The sequence below is a fragment of the Coturnix japonica genome, chromosome 11, assembly GCF_054131305.1.
Source record: "Coturnix japonica strain WE chromosome 11, WE-NBRP24, whole genome shotgun sequence".
Lineage (NCBI taxonomy): Eukaryota > Metazoa > Chordata > Aves > Galliformes > Phasianidae > Coturnix > Coturnix japonica.
The window spans coordinates 11,072,795-11,091,884 of NC_140673.1; the positions used below are offsets into that span (position 1 = coordinate 11,072,795).

A 19,090-nucleotide genomic window follows, 5' to 3' on the forward strand; every position below is an offset into this window, starting at 1 on the left:
GGGCCTTACGGACACCTATAGGGCATTACGGACACCTGTAGGGCAGGGCAGGGCTGTTCCTTCTACGAACCGTCAGTAGCAATAAGAGAAGCCTTGTCTCATGTATTCCAGCTGAGAACGTGCCGCTCAAGGCTGTTATCTCTGATCAACTGAAGCAATAGTCCCTTTGCTTGACCAGAGACATAAGAATGTAACAGCTGATATATTGTGTATATTGTGTTCTTATCTTGTTTTTCTTTCTGAACAGTCGTTTCAGGATAATGATCTGTATAACTTCCATTTTGACTTGGATTTGATGTCCTGGGACTCGGACCTTTGGAATATTACAAGCCACTCTTTTTCAGGTAACTTACTAGCTGAATTTGGCAGGTATGACGGTTCCATCCTGCTCCACAAGGGTGAGCTGTTACAGCTTTAATGTACTGATGAGAAGAATCTTTAATCTCACATTTTTCTGCTGCGTCTTGCTTTGGGAGTTAAATAGCTGGTGTAGAGTGATGTTCCTAAACTGATTTGCTCTTGTTAAAGACTTGTACAGGGAAAAATTATTTGTTTATCGTTTGCAGATGCAGATGCAAATGTGAAGACGGAGCCCTTATCACCAGCCCCTTCAACATGTTCGGTCCCTTCTCCATCATCTGTGGACTCTCCGGTGCAGAATGTGCCTGTATGCAGAAACCTCCATGTAACACAGATAGCAAGATTAATTCAAGCCCAGCTGAGACAAGCTGAAAAAAAAAAAATTAATTTATCTATTTGGTCAACTTCATAGCATAAAATGAAACTATTTTTATTTTTCAACCCTTGTAAAAACAACTTTCCTTCAATTATGTTTTCTTTCTTCTAGTCCTGTAATCCATTCCTAATCAAGCGTGCTCAGTTCTGTTTCCTCAGTTGTGTTTACTGGCCTGTTTGCCAAGCAAAATACCTTTTGAAGGTGTTTGAGTCTAGCAGTTGCTGGTCTCTCCATCCTTTTGTTCTGCTGGGATGGAGTGCTGCTGCTTTGGTTGTCAGTGGTACCTGGCACTGACTAGAATAAGATAGCAAAGGAAAGCCTTTCAGCCTTTCTCCTGTTTCCTGCAGTAGCAACACCTGTAATGAAAGACAGTTGTACTCTGAATTTCTAGTAGTCGCTTTTATCCATTTCTGAAACAGCAGTCTCATCTACTTTCTGTTTGCAGGATGATATGGACTTCAGCAGTTCCCAGATGTCTCCTATCTCCCTCTACTGCAAGAGCTCCAGAAGCCCCGCATCCCCTGAAGGAGACACAGAGAAGAAACCAATTGTGGGCATCGCTTCTCGGTCTGGTATGAGAGATTGAGCTACTTAGATTCCACACCAATGGATACATCAGTTTTAATGGATATAGATGGATAATGAAACACACCAAAGGTCATGTTATCACTACTGAAGTTTTTCACTTTAGAATTTCTGATCCAATTCTTTCTCTTCTTTTCCTAGCGAATAATTCTGTGAAGACTCTGAAGAGATGTGGTCAGACAGCGTCTAGGCCATCGATACAACCAAAACCTCTTTTGCCTGCTGTACCCGAGGCTCAGGCTAACATTGGCATCCCAGCTAAAACCATCATCATTCAGACGCTTCCAACACTTGTGCCACTGCCAAAGCATCAGCCAGTTGTTAACATCCAGCCAGCACCTCCTAAAGGTAGGTGAATTTGTCATCATGGAGACAGGTCCAGGGGGTAAATACCATGTCTGTTTGGGATAGTCTCTAGTTTGAAGTTAGATTTGGCAGGTGAAACAGGAGGGGTAGGAAAAAAGAAACAGGAGGGGTAGGGTTAAAAGAAGAGTAATGCCTACTTTGCTGAGAAAACAACCTCAATTATTTCTTATATAGCTGTGTAAAAAACAGCAGGTACCTGAGCATTGTGTGGAATGGATCTTCTGCTCTGCTTGTGATTGGCAAGTGATACATAAGGTTAATCCAGTTGTGCTCTTGTTTTAACCAAAGGAAGCTCAATAGAGTCAGTTAGGATGGCTGGGTGAAACTTAGAAGCTTGGGAAGGAGCAATAAGCCATTTTCACCCTTGTGAAACATGAGTTTATGGCTTTTTATCTAACTAAATAACATTAAATAAGGTGTTACAAAGTTACAAAGTTGCTAAAAGTTAGGTGAGTGGGTGTTAGGAGTTAAGTACTTCCATAAAACTATAAGCTGATGATAATGAGGCAAATAATTTCCTGTCCATCTGTATGTTTTCATTTCTCTTGTTACTCTGTAACTAGTTTATTTAAGCCTGGGTCTTCATTTCGGAATCCCAAGCATTATTTACTCTTCTGCTAAGAGAGCAGGAATATTAGTTTCATTGCAGAAATAGATGCAGTTGCTTGTTCTCACCACCTGATGGCTGCAGATTCTTGCAATTGACTACACAGACAATGACTGGAAGGGAAAGGAGATAAATACATTCAGTGAAAGTATCTAGAAATTATTACAATAATGAAAAATGTCTTTCTTACTAATTGCTCATCCATCAGGAGCTAAGCCATAGCTGGAGATGCTGACATTTGTTGCAACATGCCTAAGACTGTTAGACTATTTAAAACACAGGTCAGTGCAGTCAGCATGACCTAATTCTTACTGTCTGATGTTCCAGCTGATAAAATACCATCTGGAATAAGGGATGTCAGACGTATGAATTTGTTTTGTTATAAATACAGTACTGTTGAGGATCAGCTTCTTTTCCCTGAGAGCAGCTTCTATGAGGCACTGGAGAGAAAGAACATATTTGCTTTGATGGCACATTTAGAAATTCTTTAGTGCTGCTCCTATCATAAAAACCATAGGGATTTCTTTCATTGTTAAAAATTCCCTGCACGTAGCAGGAGCTGCCAGACTAAGTTGTGCCTTTTAATTTCAAGGAGTGTGAAGAACGATGCCTTTATAGACCCTTTCATGAAAGCTTAGGAGAAGAAAACACAATGTTAGACCATCACATGTCCTACACGTAAAAAAAAATGTTGGAAGTATCTCAAATTTACCATTTGAAGTTCTTAAATAGGATAGCGCCAACTTACTGTGCCTTTTAAGATCATCTCTGCAATAAGGAGACCTAATCCTACACCTCAAACATAAGACCTTGGAGTGTTAGGTGAATGACTTCATCTTCCAGAAAGTTGGCTAAGTGTTGTAACACAGAGTCATGCACATTGGTTGGAATGTCAGCTGGAATGTGCTGCTTCTAAAAGGCAGCCAGGTCATCTTGTTACAAAGGATTAAAGAGATGTTCATGTGTTTTCATGCAAGAAAACATTACTCGAGCACCTGCCTGAGTTAAATGTAGTTCTTGGACTGAAATTTCTTGGATCTGAGTGTTCTTAATTCCCTTTCAAAGCTCTTTGGAAATTACCTCATTTCTTCTGCTTGCTTTTCTTTAAGCTCTGTTCAGTTTGTGCACAGTGTTTCTAATATACGGCAGTACTTTTTATTCAACAACTTGATCTGGTCTTAGTGTGAGTTGAGGCGTTAACTTGTGTTTTGAAAGTGTAACTTTGTTTTTCTTTTCATCCTCTTTTGTGTGTGTGTGTGTGTATGAGTCACTTCTGTGCAATAACGTTTCCTCTGAACACAGCAGTAGAATAGAGATGGACAAAAGGGAGAAGAAGAATTAAGATAAGCTGTTTAGGTTCCTTAGAAAGTTGCTTTGTGTGCTTCGAGTTTAGCAATACTGAAGCAAGTAATGTTTCTAAAAAGTGTTGATTTTTGGATTTTTTTTATTTCTTTTTTGGATTTTTTTTTCTAGTTAAATTTGAAAAGCCATTAGGTTTTGGGAGAGAGATTGAAGTAATGGATTCCCTTAATAGGTATGGTTTGGGTTTGCAAGATGGATTAAGGTTAAGAGCCACACAGACTTCTTTTGGGACTTTTTTCCTTTTCCCCTGTGGAGTATAATAATGCTGAAAATGACTACTATGGATCAGGGGAGCAAGACTTCCTACCACCTGTATCACTGTTACCCTAAATCAGATCATATACAAATCCATTTCACATCATACACTGAGCACTCATGTTTGTTCTTATGTTCTAGGTCAATCAGTGGTGCTTCCCCAGCCTGCAGTGGTGCAGCTGCAGGCTTCTGGGGTGCTTCCTGCCTCCCAGCCAGTCATTGCTGTCGCAGGAGGGACCACACAGCTTCACAATCACCCCGTGAGTGCGCTGCCCCCGACTGCTGGAAATGGCTCAACAAATGGCAAAATCACAGTGACTAAACCCTTGCTCCAAAGTGCCACACCGGCAGTGGGGCTGGATGTAAGTACTGGTTGTGTGATGATAGCCAATAATCCAAGCTTGGCATTAACCTGCATACTGTTTTCTTAGGACCACTGGGACACTTCAGAGTTTTTTGTTGCCTGAAGTGAAGGAAGGTGTGTCTGGGTGAGGGGACTGATGCTTCTTATTTGTGGCCTTTAGACTCTCAGGGTGTTGTTCATTGCTGGTGCAATTGTTGTGAGCTGTTCCCTATTGCACCTCAGTGTGGGGGAGAAAGCAGTGTCCAGTGTCCATCCAAAGCAGTGTCCATCACATTTTACAGTATTGTGACCCACTTACCTGGCAAGGATCATGAGTTTCACAGTGCTGTTCAGCTGGCAGCAGTTCAGTGTGGGTTCTGGCAGAGATGAGAGGTGCTCAGTCATTAGTATTTCCTAAGGACACTCACTCACCATCTGTGCTTCCTCTCTTTCTGAAATAACTTACGTGAGAGTTATTATTAAGGCAGTTAATTTTATGCCTTTGAAGTGAAGAAATCAACAAATGTGAACGTTGGGGAAGTTATTCTTTACGAAATTCCAAAGGGTGTAGGACAAATAAAACTGGAGCAACCTTAAATAACTGAAACTTAATAAGGTGTGATATGGGATACTTAATGTTTGAGGCCTTTAACCACTGTACTCAGCAGGGAGAAATTAGCATTGCTGTACTAAAGGTAAGTTAGCTGTGTCTATTACCTGTGTGTTAATTTGGCATGAATACAGAACAGAGGTGAGGTGTCAAACTGGTTGGATAACTTTCCAATGCATTAATTATTCGGAAGCTCAGACTCGCTTTCTACCCTTTCTTCAGTAGTGTCACACTTTGCAAAAGAATTTCCATCCCAAATGGGCTATTTCTGCTATCAAGAACTGTTCTCATGCACAGAAACAAGCACTGTTCCCAGTTTTAATGCAAAGAGGACTCAGGTTCTTCAGATGTTTTCTGTTCTGCCTGTGTTGTTAGTGGTAAAGCTGTTCTCTTATAACTTTGAAAGTTCAGTTAGACATTGAATCCAAATCTGGAAAAACAGAGTTACATCTTTGCTTATGAAGCAGAACTTTGAGGGGTTTCTTCTTGAACAATGGAACCCTTACATAGTTTTCTTTCTGGAAAGCATATCTGTCTGGGTGAAGAGATACTGTGTGTTAACAGGCTCATTGGCTGTGCTGGACCAAAACAGAGGTAGATTTATGTAACTATGCAAGAGAACTGCATTAGTATTTTCACATTGTCTTGCACGTTTTAATTAAAACTTGTAGGATTGTTTTTCAGACACTGTTACCACATACTTTCTAGCGCTGACTTCTTCCCTCCTTTTAACTGAGGGAGAATGGTCTCTGCTGTGTTTTACTTTGTCATCTTTGTAATAGTGTTTCAGATATCCTGCTGTTGAGAGTCCTAGTCCACATATCAGTGAGCCTGTGTAATGGAGTGTGACTCAGCAAAGCACTTGGCATAAATTTGAGCAGAGCCATTGTTACAGCTTCACTTAACAAAGTGGCGATCTGTGTTGCAGCACCTTCTCATCGTGCGGTTTGTTTGAGGTTCCTCTTGCACACTTGCATCATTTTCTTCTACATAACTGTGTACCATTTGTTCTGCCTGGCGTGCCATCTTGGCCACCGGTAGTTCCAGTGCAGGACACTGATTCTCAAAGGCATGTGCCTTCTTTGAAAGGGAATTTTTGTACAGTTTCCTGGCAGCTGAAAATTGCTGGTCACACCTGATGGTAAATTTTCTTTGCTTGTTATGTTTGTGTCTGAGCTGCATTTTTTTTTTTTAATTAAAAAGAATAAATAAATTACTTGCTGCAAATAATTCAGGAGCCACACTGCAATGGAAACTTAATTGTTAAGTTTCAAAAGGCAGAAGGAGGTCAGTTAGAGGATATTATTAAATAATAATAGCTAGATATAAAAAGCCAAGCTGAAGAACTCTTGTCAGCACTCATTAGATTGTGGCTCCCTGTAATCAGAATGAGTGTGGCACCTTGCCACTGTGTTAATATGAGGTTTAATTGACAAAAGCTCCAAATTGCTGTTACACTTCATATCTGTGTCTGTGACAGTCCATAGTCAAATAGCCTGGGTAATGGCTGGCTATTTTTTAAACGATGGTTGTGTGGGTATTTCCACCTAAGGGAGTTCTAAGAAGGTAATTTTAAGACTTGCTGTCAGCCTAAATACTGGACATCTTACCTACATTTACCAAAGCATGAAAAAAAAAAACAGCTGCAGCTGCTCTTTGGTACATATTGTGCAACAGTACTTTGAAGAAGAACAAATGTTCCAGGATACAGGCAGCATCAATGGAGTTAAAAAAAACCATCTTGCAACTGCTGTAGACACCATATGTGGCATTCGGAACTGCACAGATGTTGCTGTCATATGAGCTCTCTAACACATGTTTTTGTTTGCTAATCTAAGCAGATGTTGCAGGATAAGAAGAAACACTGCAGAACTTTCTTTTTGGGTTTAAGAGGGATAAGCTGTGAGCTTAACACTCAGCCCTTCAAGTGGATCAGGTTAAGATCAGTTGGTAGTAATCTGTGCTTGTGAGGGCCCTGAGTGGTGCTCATCCTGGTGGGCCCTTGTCTAGGCAGCTTGCCAGCAGCAGAGGAATGGAAGGCTTTCATTGCAGTCATTCTTCACTAGGAAAATGGTGAAGGGCTTTTCACTATGAAATGGGACAAAAGTTGTGCTGCCTCTGCAAGCCACTCTGCCAGCTGGAGGAAAGAAACTCTTTAAAAAACAGATTGCTGTTGCAGTTGCATGCTGTGAGGCTGCAAGCAGTAGGTGTGCAAGGGAGGTCCAATTCAGCTGTGTGCTTATAGACCCTTCTTATGTTTCATGCTAGTGAGGAAGAGTTCAATTCTAATTCCTAATTGCTAATAAAAAATAAGTTTGTGTAAAATTACTCAATGTAAGGATGTATTCATGTTGAAGAAGTGCTGAGCATTGAGTAACTTTAATATGTGATAAGAGTTAAGAAGCCAACTAGTATAAAACTGAGATGGTTTAGGCTTTCAGCGCTGCGTTAATATCCCCAGTGTGTGTACCCAGAACCCTGGGGAGGGCTGTTAATTTCTGTCGTTAAATTAACTTTTACCCAGTGACCTGTGTGCTTTCTTCTGGTAGGAATATATAATCCTGTACTGCACAGCTTGCATCCAAATGGAGGTTTCATCTTGCTCAAGCTGAGTTTTCTTTGCAATCCTATTTTGAGGTAGCTGAGTTTATTTGTAAAAAGTTCATGACTTTTAGTAAGGACTCTGGAGATCTGAATCTAGGCAGTACAGTTTAAAACAGGGTTTTGCAATAAGCCTTTCCCTTCTTTGTATTTACAACATCTGTGGGTGTTTTTTTGATGTGATGGTGTAATTTTTAGAGCTGGGAAGTAAGAATTTCATCACCGATTAATGGTTGGTTTTAATGCTGTTGCTTTCCATTTACAAGTCTGTGTCCCCTGAGGATTAGAAATTGTTAAGTTAGCAGCGATGTTTGCTACCTTTCAGCCATGTTCTGCAAAGTAATTCTGTTTAAGCTGTCTGTCGTTATGAACCGATTCCCTCTCTTCCTTTTGGTTATCAAAATGCTCAGCAGTCACCGTGTTTGTTTTGGTGCTAAGCCAGCTGTGTAGTGCCTGGTGCTGTACGGCTTCCAACCTTAAGCACTGCTGTTATTTCACTCACACAGCTCTTTCCACTTCCTGCATCAGAGTTAGGTAGGAACAAGGATGCAGTTAGGGTTTACTCCCTATGAAAAGCCAGGCAAGTACTGGAAGGTTGGCCAAGGAGCTTGATGTGTTTTGGGGATTGTCTGCTAAAATAAAATGACTCAAGGACACAAATAGTTGTTTATTTATGGAAGCTTGAGTCTAAGTGAGATTAATGTGTCGTTGAGTGACACTGTTATTGCACATGGGCCTTGGATCATACAGGACAGAGCTGCTGTTCATGATGGTGTTTGGAGAGCACTGATTAAAGGAAGATGGTAGAGATAAACACCACCTGAAATGTAGCAGGTGGGGACGGAAGCTGCAATAGAGGAACCTTTTAACATGCCGTCAGCGTACAAACACTGTGCTGCTACTAATTTTAAGCAAGTCTGCAAACAACAATTGGTCATCTTTGTTAAACTTAGGGATGCAAAACCTCTTTTTAAAGAAGAGTGGGAAGTATCTGTACTTGTTTGTTGTATCGCACCACTCAGAGAAGCCAAAGCTGTTACATGAACTCATGCCTTGTTTTTTCATCTCTGGATACTTGAAGTGATCCTGGCTCCAGACTGGTACGTGTTATATATTCCAGTCCTCAGTTAGCCTAAATCTTTAGTTTTTATCTTTTTTATTTCCTAAGAAAAGCTTTTATTTGTGTGCAGATGTTTGCTTACGTTGAGTGTTGTAGTGTTACAGTACATCACAAAGCTTGGGGCTGTTGAGAATATGCTAACATCCATTCCTTTTCCAGTCTCTTCAAAAAGCTGGACTAAGTACAAGCAGCTTCACTTTTGCAGGCTTTTGATGGCAGCAAACTAGACGTGTAATAAACAGTCTTTACAGAGAGCAATTAGATCAGCATGGAGACAGCCCAAAATATTAATGCACTGTAATGTGTATTCTTAGTCTCTGTCACCAGACCCCAGTATCATGAAGAAGGATGACACCCTGTGGCCAGTTTTCCTTGTAGACATCAAAGCTTTACAGCAACATATTGTCCACATGCCAGTATGTACAGAGTTCAAAAGCTTTGATTTAAAGTTCTTTAGGCAGCTAAACTTTAACTATCTGATCTTTTTAATGCTACTGTTCTATGACTAATTTGTTTAGTTTCCCTGTGCTTCTACAGTAGATCTCATCTGTTTTCTTAAGCTTTTGTGCTTTAACATAAATGTTACTCCAGGGTATGTGCTGGAGGCTACTGGAGGATACTCAGGTCTGTGTAAGATACACCATTTGGTTGTCTCTCAGTGTAAATATAATTAAATCACATCCTGTTGTGGCTTAACGGTACAATGGAATTTTTCTGGTTTTAATAAAACAAAAAAAACACAGTTGCCATTGCTGATCTGTATGGAAAAGGAAACTTGTGGAGTAGCCTTTGAGCTTGGAGTTTCAAGTTGTTTTGTGTAGCTCTGCCGTATCAATCGTCGTCTCTTTGTCAGCAGCAAGATGCCTTCAGTCTGGGTAGTCCCACTCTGTGCAAACCACAAAATGACTAAGTAGTAATTGAAGATAGATTGTTCTGCTTTGGAAAGGCAGCGGAGTCACCAAGGCTGCTGGGACATGGGGAGGAGTGCCTTTGAACTGTCCCTGTCTGATCTCACAGTCTGAATGCCTGCTAGTAGTTGGAGTGCGCTCTGTGCTCTCCTGGAGTGTATCTGCTGATCTGGCATCATCTAGAAGGAATCCAGTTTGTGTGCTGTTGGACTCTGCTGAGTGAAATCAAGCATATGAAGAGGAGTGATCAGGAAATTTGAATCAAAACCACACTTGTAACATAAATGAAAATGTTAATGTAAGAAGCTCCCAGATACATGTGATGTATATGCTTGATATACATAGAATATGCAATCTGAGATCAGTTACAGTATTCAAAAGCTGTATAACAGAACTGGAAAAAGTGCAGAAACAAGTGCTACCATTACAGAAATGGCTTTTATTCGGGAAAAACCAAAAAGTAGGACTTGGGAAAACAGCTGATTGTAGCCTGTGTATATTACATGGTGAAGTGAAGATGTTGACTTGCTGCCTTGCATACTTTTAGATATGTATTTACTTTGTTTTGATTGATTAAATCAAACTGCTGCTTGAATATCCTTCTTGTGTCCTCTGCCAAGGTTGAGAGTGCAGCAAAGAACAGAGATGGTGCAGGACCTGTTTGGTTTAATCACCTATGAGCTGCAACTCTTGGAGATGCACCATGATAACATATGTTGGCTGATTTGAGGCAGAATGGGGGATGCGAGGCTTTGGACAAAGTCGAGGAGCAGTAATTATGTGTGAAGTAGAGGCACTTGTAATTACATCCTATTAACGGGACTCTGAATTGCCTCTCCAGATCAACGTGTTGAGAAGACAGCAGCGCATGATCAAAAACCGGGAGTCAGCCTTTCAGTCACGGAAGAAAAAGAAAGAATACATGCTAGGACTGGAGGCCAGGCTGGAGGCTGCCTTATTGGAGAATGAAAAGCTCAAGAAAGAAAATAGCACATTGAAGAGGCAGCTGGATGAAGTGGTATTAGAGGTAAGAGGCTGCAATGAAGGCCTGACTGTAGTGAAGTAAGCATAATTTGGTTTATTTCACTTCTGACATACCTTCGTGTGGCTTCTGTTTTTTCCTCTCTAGAACCAAAAGCTCAAAGTGTCATCTCCCAAGAGAAGAACCTTATGTGTGATGGTGATACTGGCTTTTATAATGTTGAATTACGGTCCACTCAGGTAAGCTGCCTTGGAGTTCCACTTTGCCATATTCCTGATTCATTTGCTCCTAATTGTAGTTAGGAGTGATTTTACTGTGTTTGAATTTTTAGTGTAGGCAGTGTTGTATTGTAAAGCCTTGAGCTCAAAGACTGTCTTCTGTCCTTTATGCTTCTCGTGCCTAGGGGCAGACTCATCTGTATAATGGGTCTTCTTTTGGAGTCTTTCTCAGCAACAAGACCAGAATCCTGTACTTCTTATTTCTCTTGAGCTTGGCGATTTGTTAACCAGTGCAGTGTACAGCATTTTTCTCCATTTATACCTGAAAAGATTAAAGTCTTGTACTGAGAATCCTTTTAGAGTTGCGAGCTTTAGGAGCTCATTTGTTTATTTGTTCCTATGCTCATCTCAGTGATATTAATTCAAGCTGCTTCTAGCACGCAGTGCTGAAAATCCCTTTGTTCATTCCAGTCCTTTGCAGTGCTGTCCATGAGGTGTGAAAAGCTAAGATCTTACCTTAATATTCTTGGATTATGAGCCTGGGAACAATGTTGTTCTCCTTTCTTTCCCTCCAGGAGCTTTTAAGTCTTTAAGGCTATTTCTTTCCCTCTTATAATCCTTTTGTTGTTGTTCCTTTGTCTTAGGTATTTCGTTGTGAATTTTCAAACCATGCAGATTTATTTCCTCTTATTTATGCATACCTGCCATTAGAGAACAGCTAGACTCATAAACATGTAAATCACATTTTGAGCTTTTCTAGCTCCAATGTCTTTGCTGAAGTGAGATGCTACCCAGCTGTTACTGCCTTGTCTCCAGGTTGGCTGAGGTTGTGACAGATGTATTCTTTAGCAAGTTAACTGTTATTTTTAAGCTAGGAAATGTACTGGTTTGGTTGACTCTCTTTTGAACTGTGTCAGCAGAGGAGGAACAGGAATAAGACCAGGAAAAATGCTGCATTGCTTCCCACCTATTTTATAGTGAAACCCATGGAAGAGAGAAGATTAAAAGGAGACGTTTATTGCTTTTCTCTGTAGTTGACCTGACTTTGGAATGTAAAGATCTTTTCTACGAAGTTGATCACTTGTTCAAAAGGGGAGGATATTTCAGTAGATTGCTAGCAGTCAGTAATGTCTCTGTTTGTCCTTAAAGCCCACATCAAACTAAGGGAACGAGATGGGCTAAGTCTGGAGGAAGGTTTTGTTTCTGTTCAAGGTAAACTTCTGAAATGTTGGTGTTTTGTATTTTAGTAACATTAGTAAATTTGCTAAAGGTGAAATTACCTTTCAAGTATTTGCACTTTTTGTAAATACTGTTTCCTTTCAGGCAATGAAATACACTGGTAATTTTACTTTGATAGGGATATGGTTAAAGCAGACTGGTTTTTAGTGCATTTTGGGTTTATCTTCGGATTTTTTCACTATTAAGCCGAAAAATCAGCTTCCTGATACTACATGATTGCTTTTTATATCCCACCTGCATTTGTAAGCATTAGTGCTCATTCCAGAAACACTATTCTTGGTGAGATATAAAAGAAGCAGAGATCTTCCTGAAGCCAGCAATTTTAGTTGCATCTCCATTACCGTGACAAGATGGAGTGCTTGAAGCTTTTGGTAGTTGTAAGAGACTTGGAAATGGAACAGAAGATGAGAGTCTTAGAGAGTAAGAGAAGTCTTATTGCAGTGCTCTGAAGTTCATGTGTCAGCTTCTCTGCTCCAAGGAGTGAGCGCTGAGATTGATAGCAAGGAACTGCTGTCAGGGCAGACTGAAAGGTCATTTTGTGCTCATTGTTTTTGTAACGACTGGTAACTTCAGAAATGTGACAAGGTTAATTTTTTGACCTATTGGATATTTTGTGAATTAGATAGAGGAAGAAGAAATTCCCGAACGTCTGGTTGCTCCTGGCCAGTGTGAAAGCTGTGTGTGCCAGTGTAACTGCTGAGACTGAATGTGTGGTCTCAATCAGAACTGGATTTAGACAGTGAAGAGAAATGTAACTGCATACTAGCAAGGAGTTACTGTTATCTTCATTTTCTTTTTCATTCCCTAGCAGTATGATTAAGCAATCACACTGCAGTTAAAATACTTGGCTGTATCAAGGTGATGTGAACATGGATTGTGCAGTATCCTTTGGAAGGCTCAGAATGTGGGATGTATAAACCACTGCTTCAGATCTCACTCGTCCCAAGTACATTTTCTTACCTCAGTAGGGGTGTTACTGACTTGTAGCACCACGAGTGAGTAATTGTGATTGCCGTTGTGTTCAGTCTGTAACAAGGGAGCAGTTTCCAATACGCATGATGTTTTTTATCTTAATATCTGTGCTAGCTTATAGTTCAGCAGAAGAACTTCGTTTCCTCAAATTAGTTAGCTGCAGGGTATGTAATTTCTGTGCAGTATTCAATTGGAGATGAATCTGATTTGAAGCTTTGTGAGATGGTGGCTGTTTCCTCTGTGTCGGAAATTATCTGCAAACCTGTATGGAGGCACAACAGCGTTCAGGCACAAAATGTTTTGGTTCAAACATATTAGCAGTGAATATTGTTTTATTTAAAACCAACGAACCATTGCAAAGAGAGAGTGACATCCGAACAAAGCAGAAATGTGGGAATTTCACCCCCTAAACTCTGCTGCAGATTTTGTGATTGTCTTAGTTGGCTTTATTGTAAGATACTTTGCAGTTTCGTAATCGGAAGTGATGGGGTTCTTTGAAGGCTGGAGGTAAAACAAAGGAACAGATATAGGTTTTCTACTTAGCTGTCTATTTCTGTCAAATCAGAGAAGCCAGGGAGGTGCCCCTGGTCAGCCCTGCAGACCATTCTTGGCTTCCAGAGGGCCAGCAGAAGAACCCCAGGTAGTGCTTCCTTCCTGCAGGGTGCACGGCCACTTGTTGACTGTTTGTTAATGATGAGATCTCTGGGATGCTCTGTGGAGGACTCTGAAGCTGATTATGGGAAGCGGTCCGGGACATGGCAGCCTTTGGCAAAGGAATTTAGCACATAAATTCTGCTGAAGCAGAATGCTGCCTGCTGATGAGTATGTTATGTGTGTAGGTAATCTGTAGCGTTGAACTGGTGAATAAGAGAGTGGTGCAGGAAGTCTGGCAAGGAAACCAGTGCATCAGCCCCAAAATACTGCTTGAGAATGTTGGAAGGAGAATCTAGTCTAGTTCTCACAACCAGTGACAAAGAAGCATTCTTCATTCTTGGAAACGGCACCATGTTATCTCTGGTAAAGAATGTAATCTAAATTCAGTGAGAATGAGAAATTAATACTTTCTGGTTATGGAAGTGGGTCTTACAGAGTTAACTGTAACTCTCCATTATATTGTACAGCATTACTAAGCTATTCTAAGATTGTTTATATTAAGTATTAGTATAGAATCTGAAACTTTGAATTATTAGAAGTAATTTAGTGGGAATTCTATTAGTGAAAGTTTCAACATTTGCTTTATAAGAGATGAAAGGTGCACAGGAATGTCTCATCTGTGTGTCAACAAACTATTCTCTAATCTTTGCAAATTATTTAGATTTGGATGTAACATATATTAGAAATTTCCTTTTATTATTACTTCAGAATGATTGGTGAGGTGCATGAAGGGAGAAGGGTGCACTTTGATTTCATTCCTTAGAGAGGTCACCCTTTTTGCCTCAGCCTTACATACCATGAGGTGCAAGGCAGAAATTGGCAGCCTGCAGTGTTTGCACAAAAGGCAGTGAGAGCACAGGCTTTGGCATGCAGCTGGAGCAGGAAGCACGGCAGCTGGAGGCAGGTACCTGCCCTTGTGTTTGCCTTCTGCAAGAGAGTGCGTTGGTCAGCATTGTCAGGTTCTCAGCTGGCTTTGTACCCTGAGAGAGTCCTGACTTCTGGCATTTAGCAGCATCTGATTAGCTGTGCTTTTTTTATTGCTCACCATAGGAAATCTGAAGGTTTCCCAGACTGGTGATTTCCATATTGCTGTTAGAGCATGCCAGGGTACTAACCAGATCTGAGAATGTGTTAAAACAATGCTGAAACAAATAGAAACCAAACACATGTGCTAGTCTAAAGAATCCACATATTTATTTTAGGAACTGTTTTCTTTTATTTTTTACTTCTCTGTTCCCATTTGAATATAAATTATTTTGTGCACTCTTTTGAATGCAAGTTGTAGCCCTACTGGTAGAGGCAGCAAACTGCTGACCTTCTTTCTTTGCCATAGGAACAAAGAAGTAGGAAAGGGAGAATGGCTGCCAAAGATGAGTTCACTGCATTTCTGCTTCTTGAGGCAGCAATGCCTGTAGGCCTTGCTTGCTTGTGGCCCTAGCATTGCTTGTTTTGACTGTGTTTTCTCATTCAGCTAGATGCTTTTCTTTCACACCAATCAGTCTGCTTGGATTTGCATGGTGATCATCAAACTACAGGTTTAGAATGTTTATAAGGACATCCAGCCGGCCAGAATGTCTTAACTACTACTTCAGATATTTAGTGGGCAGAAAAGAAAGAAAAAGACAGAGTTGGAAAGAAGAAGGGCAGATCTATGAGGAGCATGGAACCAGGGTGGGGAGGTTGAGAAGGTGATGTGGGTTTATTTTTTTGCTTACAAGTCAGCCATCTCTGCATGGCTGGAATCCCTTTCAAACAGGAAAGCAAACTTGATGATGTAACCAAAAATTCTTAAGCTGTGTTTGGGATGGAAGATGACCGAGGTGGTGATTGATGCAGCTAAGTAAAGCTTCTGCTTCAAAATCTCTTGTGTCCTGTTGACCTATGGCAGCTGCACTAGAATTGCTGGCCTTTCATAGAGGTTTTGATACAACTCCTCCCCAGAGTGTCCTGATGGGTTTTCCTCTGCTTTCCAGATCTATCCTGGAAACTGAATAAATCTATTTATAGTCCCGAGCCACTGAGTAACCTGCAAATAAAGGCACCCGCCTGGGTGGCTGGGAAATGGGATTTGTCTGCTGCTGTTGCAGTTTGCAGCATGGAGAATCAGTAGCTTTCAGTTCTTGGAAGTCTTATGGGTGTGTCTCATTCGTGTTCTGGCAGCACAAGCATTAGGGAGAAAACAGAAGTAAGGTTAATCATCTTCTACGAACAATGAGGAAACCACCCAAGGGTAGCTGAGCTGCATGCTACCGCGTCCTGCTCTTTGTAAGCATGAGGCAAGCAAAAAGCATAAATCTTTGCCCATTGGGATGGTGTCCTGCCTAGCCTGCAGGGTTTTGGTTGGTAGTGGTATAGCCTCCGAGCTTTCAGAGTGCACAGTTTGGGGGCTGCTGGAAGTACCATCCATCAAACATACTTGTGTCAGTGTCTGCGTGGCAGAGCCTTTACTTTAGCTGAGCTATCTGAAGTTAATGCGTGGGAGAGCAGGATTACTCAGAGGTTTCGTGCATTTAGTGGTGGTTTTGTGCACAGTTGCTATTGTTTGAGCCTTAGCACTGGGCTCCCTGATTAAAGAAACAGAGCCGTCTTACAGCGAGCAGGAGCCTGGGGAGCTGCTGCATACCTCAGTGATGGGATAGTGGAAAGTCAGAAAGCATTTTGGTAGTTCCCTTAAACCACGAGCTGTGTGGGCAAAGGAGTTAGTCTTGTTACCACTACACCACGTGTAATGGTAGAGCTGCATGTTTCAGGTTTGGCTGTGCACATTCCTCCCATAGAAGCCAGTCCTGGGCTGAGGTCTTGCTGTGGTCTGCTTCATACCCCCATGCTGCCATAGCACTCAAGCTCCATGTTATGGTATGCTTTGTAACACCCCAAATGTCCACTCAGAGCAGACTAAAGCCATGTGTCTGTCACCTGCCATAAATGAAAAGCAATGGCTAGTAACTGCAAGAGAATGTTTGCTTCTGTTGTCCTAACAGGTCTTCTCAATGGTGTGTGCTCATTCCTGACTCCATCTCAGCACTAAGTTGAGCAGATTACTTGAAAAGATCACTTTTAGATTAGTGGAGGGTCATTTCAGCCAGGTGTCCTGCCTGGTGAGTGCTGTTATCCCACTGTGCTGGTGGTGCCTGGTCAGCAAGTAGAGGTGGGCAAGGAGCATTAAGTCTTGTACCCATGCCCTGTGATTTCTGTCAGCTTCAGGCTGGGCAGTGGTCTCTGGACTTGTGCTGAGCACTGAAGCATCTAAGAGATGGCCAAGAACAGAAAACCACAAGTCATGGTCTGTACAGCAGATTGAGTTCATCCAGTCCTGGGCTTCTTTGCACACAATGAAGAATGCTTCTAAAAGAATATGGAGCTCCTCAAGTGTTTTAGGAGACAAAGCAGAAATCCAGGAAGACATTTATGGCTTTAAGACCCTAAAGGAGAAAAATCATCTTTGATATTTGTGACAATGGAAGTGCAAGTTTCAGTGCTGAGCTGAATGTTCATTTGAGTTGGAGATGGCCCAAAACTCAAACACTCCTGTGGTACACCTTTGCTTGTGTTGGAATTTCTCCTTCAGGAGCGAGAAAAATAAAGAGGAAAAGGACAAGCTGGGAAATTTGGATGTAAGGTTTTGTCCCAGACCTCTCAGAGTCTCTCTGAATGTGTTGGTAGCTTGAATAAAACTGAATGCTCTGGATTTTCTTACAGACTACAACTGCAGGAAGTGATTCCTTCCTCCTCCTCCTGCTGATCACAGCCACATGTTCATCCTGGCAGAGCAGTGCCTTGGGCTGGCAGTGCTCCCTGTTTACCTTGTCCTGCTGGTGCAGTCACAAAGCCTGCACACGATGTCAGACACTCACTGATGCTTTCCTCTTTTTTCCAGCAGTTCATCTGCTGGGGCTGGGGAGTGAAGTTTGCAAAGGTTTCACCCTTGATGAATGTTGAATTGCTTTTTAAAGAAAGCAAAACCCAAAAGCACCCAGACACTGCACCTCCAGTTCCAATGGCTTTCCTCATCCTTCTCTGCAGAAAAGAGAGCCAGCCTCCCCTTGCCAACCTGGCACTTGCAGAGGGGAGCTCTGGAGCAGAGCGTAGTGCCTTGCTGTTTAGTCAGAGCACCCAAGCACATAAGTGGTGCCCTTGCTTACAATGAGAAGTGGGAAAACTCTCCAGATAGCATTTGGTGTTGTCACAGCTTCGTCTGGAACCAGTTAGGGAGAAGATATCGTCTTCAGTTGGTGTCTCCTAGCATTATCAACTTTACCCTGTTGGGAAAAATCCCAGCTCATATTCAGAGACAGTTCTGTCCCCAGAAAACTCTTTGTTATGATATCACTGTTGGCTTTTGTCTAGAAATTGCTGTAGAACTGAAATGTCAGTATTGAAAACTTGAAGTGCATAAGGGTTGTTCAGCCAGAATTAGAACTGAAATTTAGTTCAGGCTCTTGGCAAGGCTTGCTTTTACATTTATCAAACTGACATTCAAACCAAAGAAGTAAAAATACAGCTAAAATATCAGGTGCTATTGGCTTCTTGGAGAAACCGTGACAGGAGGGTTGCTTTTCTTTCCCTCCTATGATCAAATTTATCTACACTTCTGAACACACATCTGCATGAGTTGTATTTAGTGGGTCATTCTTATAATTTTTTTTTCCTTTGGATCTGATTTTGCATTTTAAATAAAACGATAGCTCAGCCAGCTTGGACAGAGTGTTTGTAGCTGTGTGAAAACCCTTTAATGCCCAACGTATCTGGAATGTCCATATGCAAGCTGCAAAGATTTGATAAGCACTCAGCATGGCCAAGCAGAAAAAGGTCCTGTTTCCAGCCTCCAGCTGGTCATCTCCACCTCTCAGCCTTAAGCTTTCTTGACTTCTAAGCTGGGACAGCAACTCATTTCCTCCAAGCATCAGAACTTTCTCACAGCAGATATGTCGGCACGCTCTTTTGTTTCCAGGATTTCATCCTGAGGGCCAACAGAATGAAAAAGAATTTCCTTGCTTCTCCTGTGTGATACTGAAACATTTTTAGCTGAAAATGCTATTTTTTAATAAGTTTTTTTTTCCTGTTCCAAAGGGGGGATTGTCTACTTTCCCTTTTTTTGTTGTTTCTCTACTCTATGGCATATTCATAGGTGCTCAACAGTGACTTCATCTTCACCCGTGGTGGGGATATGGTCTGCAGGCCCTTTGTTTTCCAGCTTGTTTTGCTGCTGTTCTCTGTAGCATGTGCAAAGTTCAGTATGCTGAAGGTGGGCAGGTATTTCCAGGTGTGCCACTACAAGAGAGATCCATCCTTCATCCTAGCTGCTGAAGTGCTCTTTGGTCATTAATGTTGCTTTTCTCACCCTAATCGATGGAAGATTGTTTCTGATGTCATACACTCACGTACCTACTTGGCAAGTCTTTGGGAATGAAAAGTCAGAGGAGGATGTAGACTGTTACCTGCATGACCACTCCTATCTGTTACCTGAAGATGGAGCCCTGTTTACAGGCATGCTCTGCAAGTGAACCTTTGTGGGAGGAAGGAATGAGGAGA

General features: G+C 41.5%; 1 protein-coding gene across 2 annotated transcripts in view; it reads left to right on the plus strand.

Moving 5' to 3' along the window:
- ATF6 (activating transcription factor 6) overlaps positions 1–19,090 on the plus strand; it is a 69,512-nt gene that overhangs the window by 329 nt on the left and 50,093 nt on the right. For both annotated transcript variants that reach the window (XM_015869466.3, XM_015869467.3), the window contains exons 3-9: positions 248–344; positions 567–667; positions 1,182–1,308; positions 1,463–1,669; positions 4,053–4,273; positions 10,335–10,520; positions 10,623–10,714. In XM_015869466.3, coding sequence (XP_015724952.2) covers positions 248–344; positions 567–667; positions 1,182–1,308; positions 1,463–1,669; positions 4,053–4,273; positions 10,335–10,520; positions 10,623–10,714 — 1,031 coding nt within the window. The remainder of the gene's footprint in view (positions 1–247; positions 345–566; positions 668–1,181; positions 1,309–1,462; positions 1,670–4,052; positions 4,274–10,334; positions 10,521–10,622; positions 10,715–19,090) is intronic.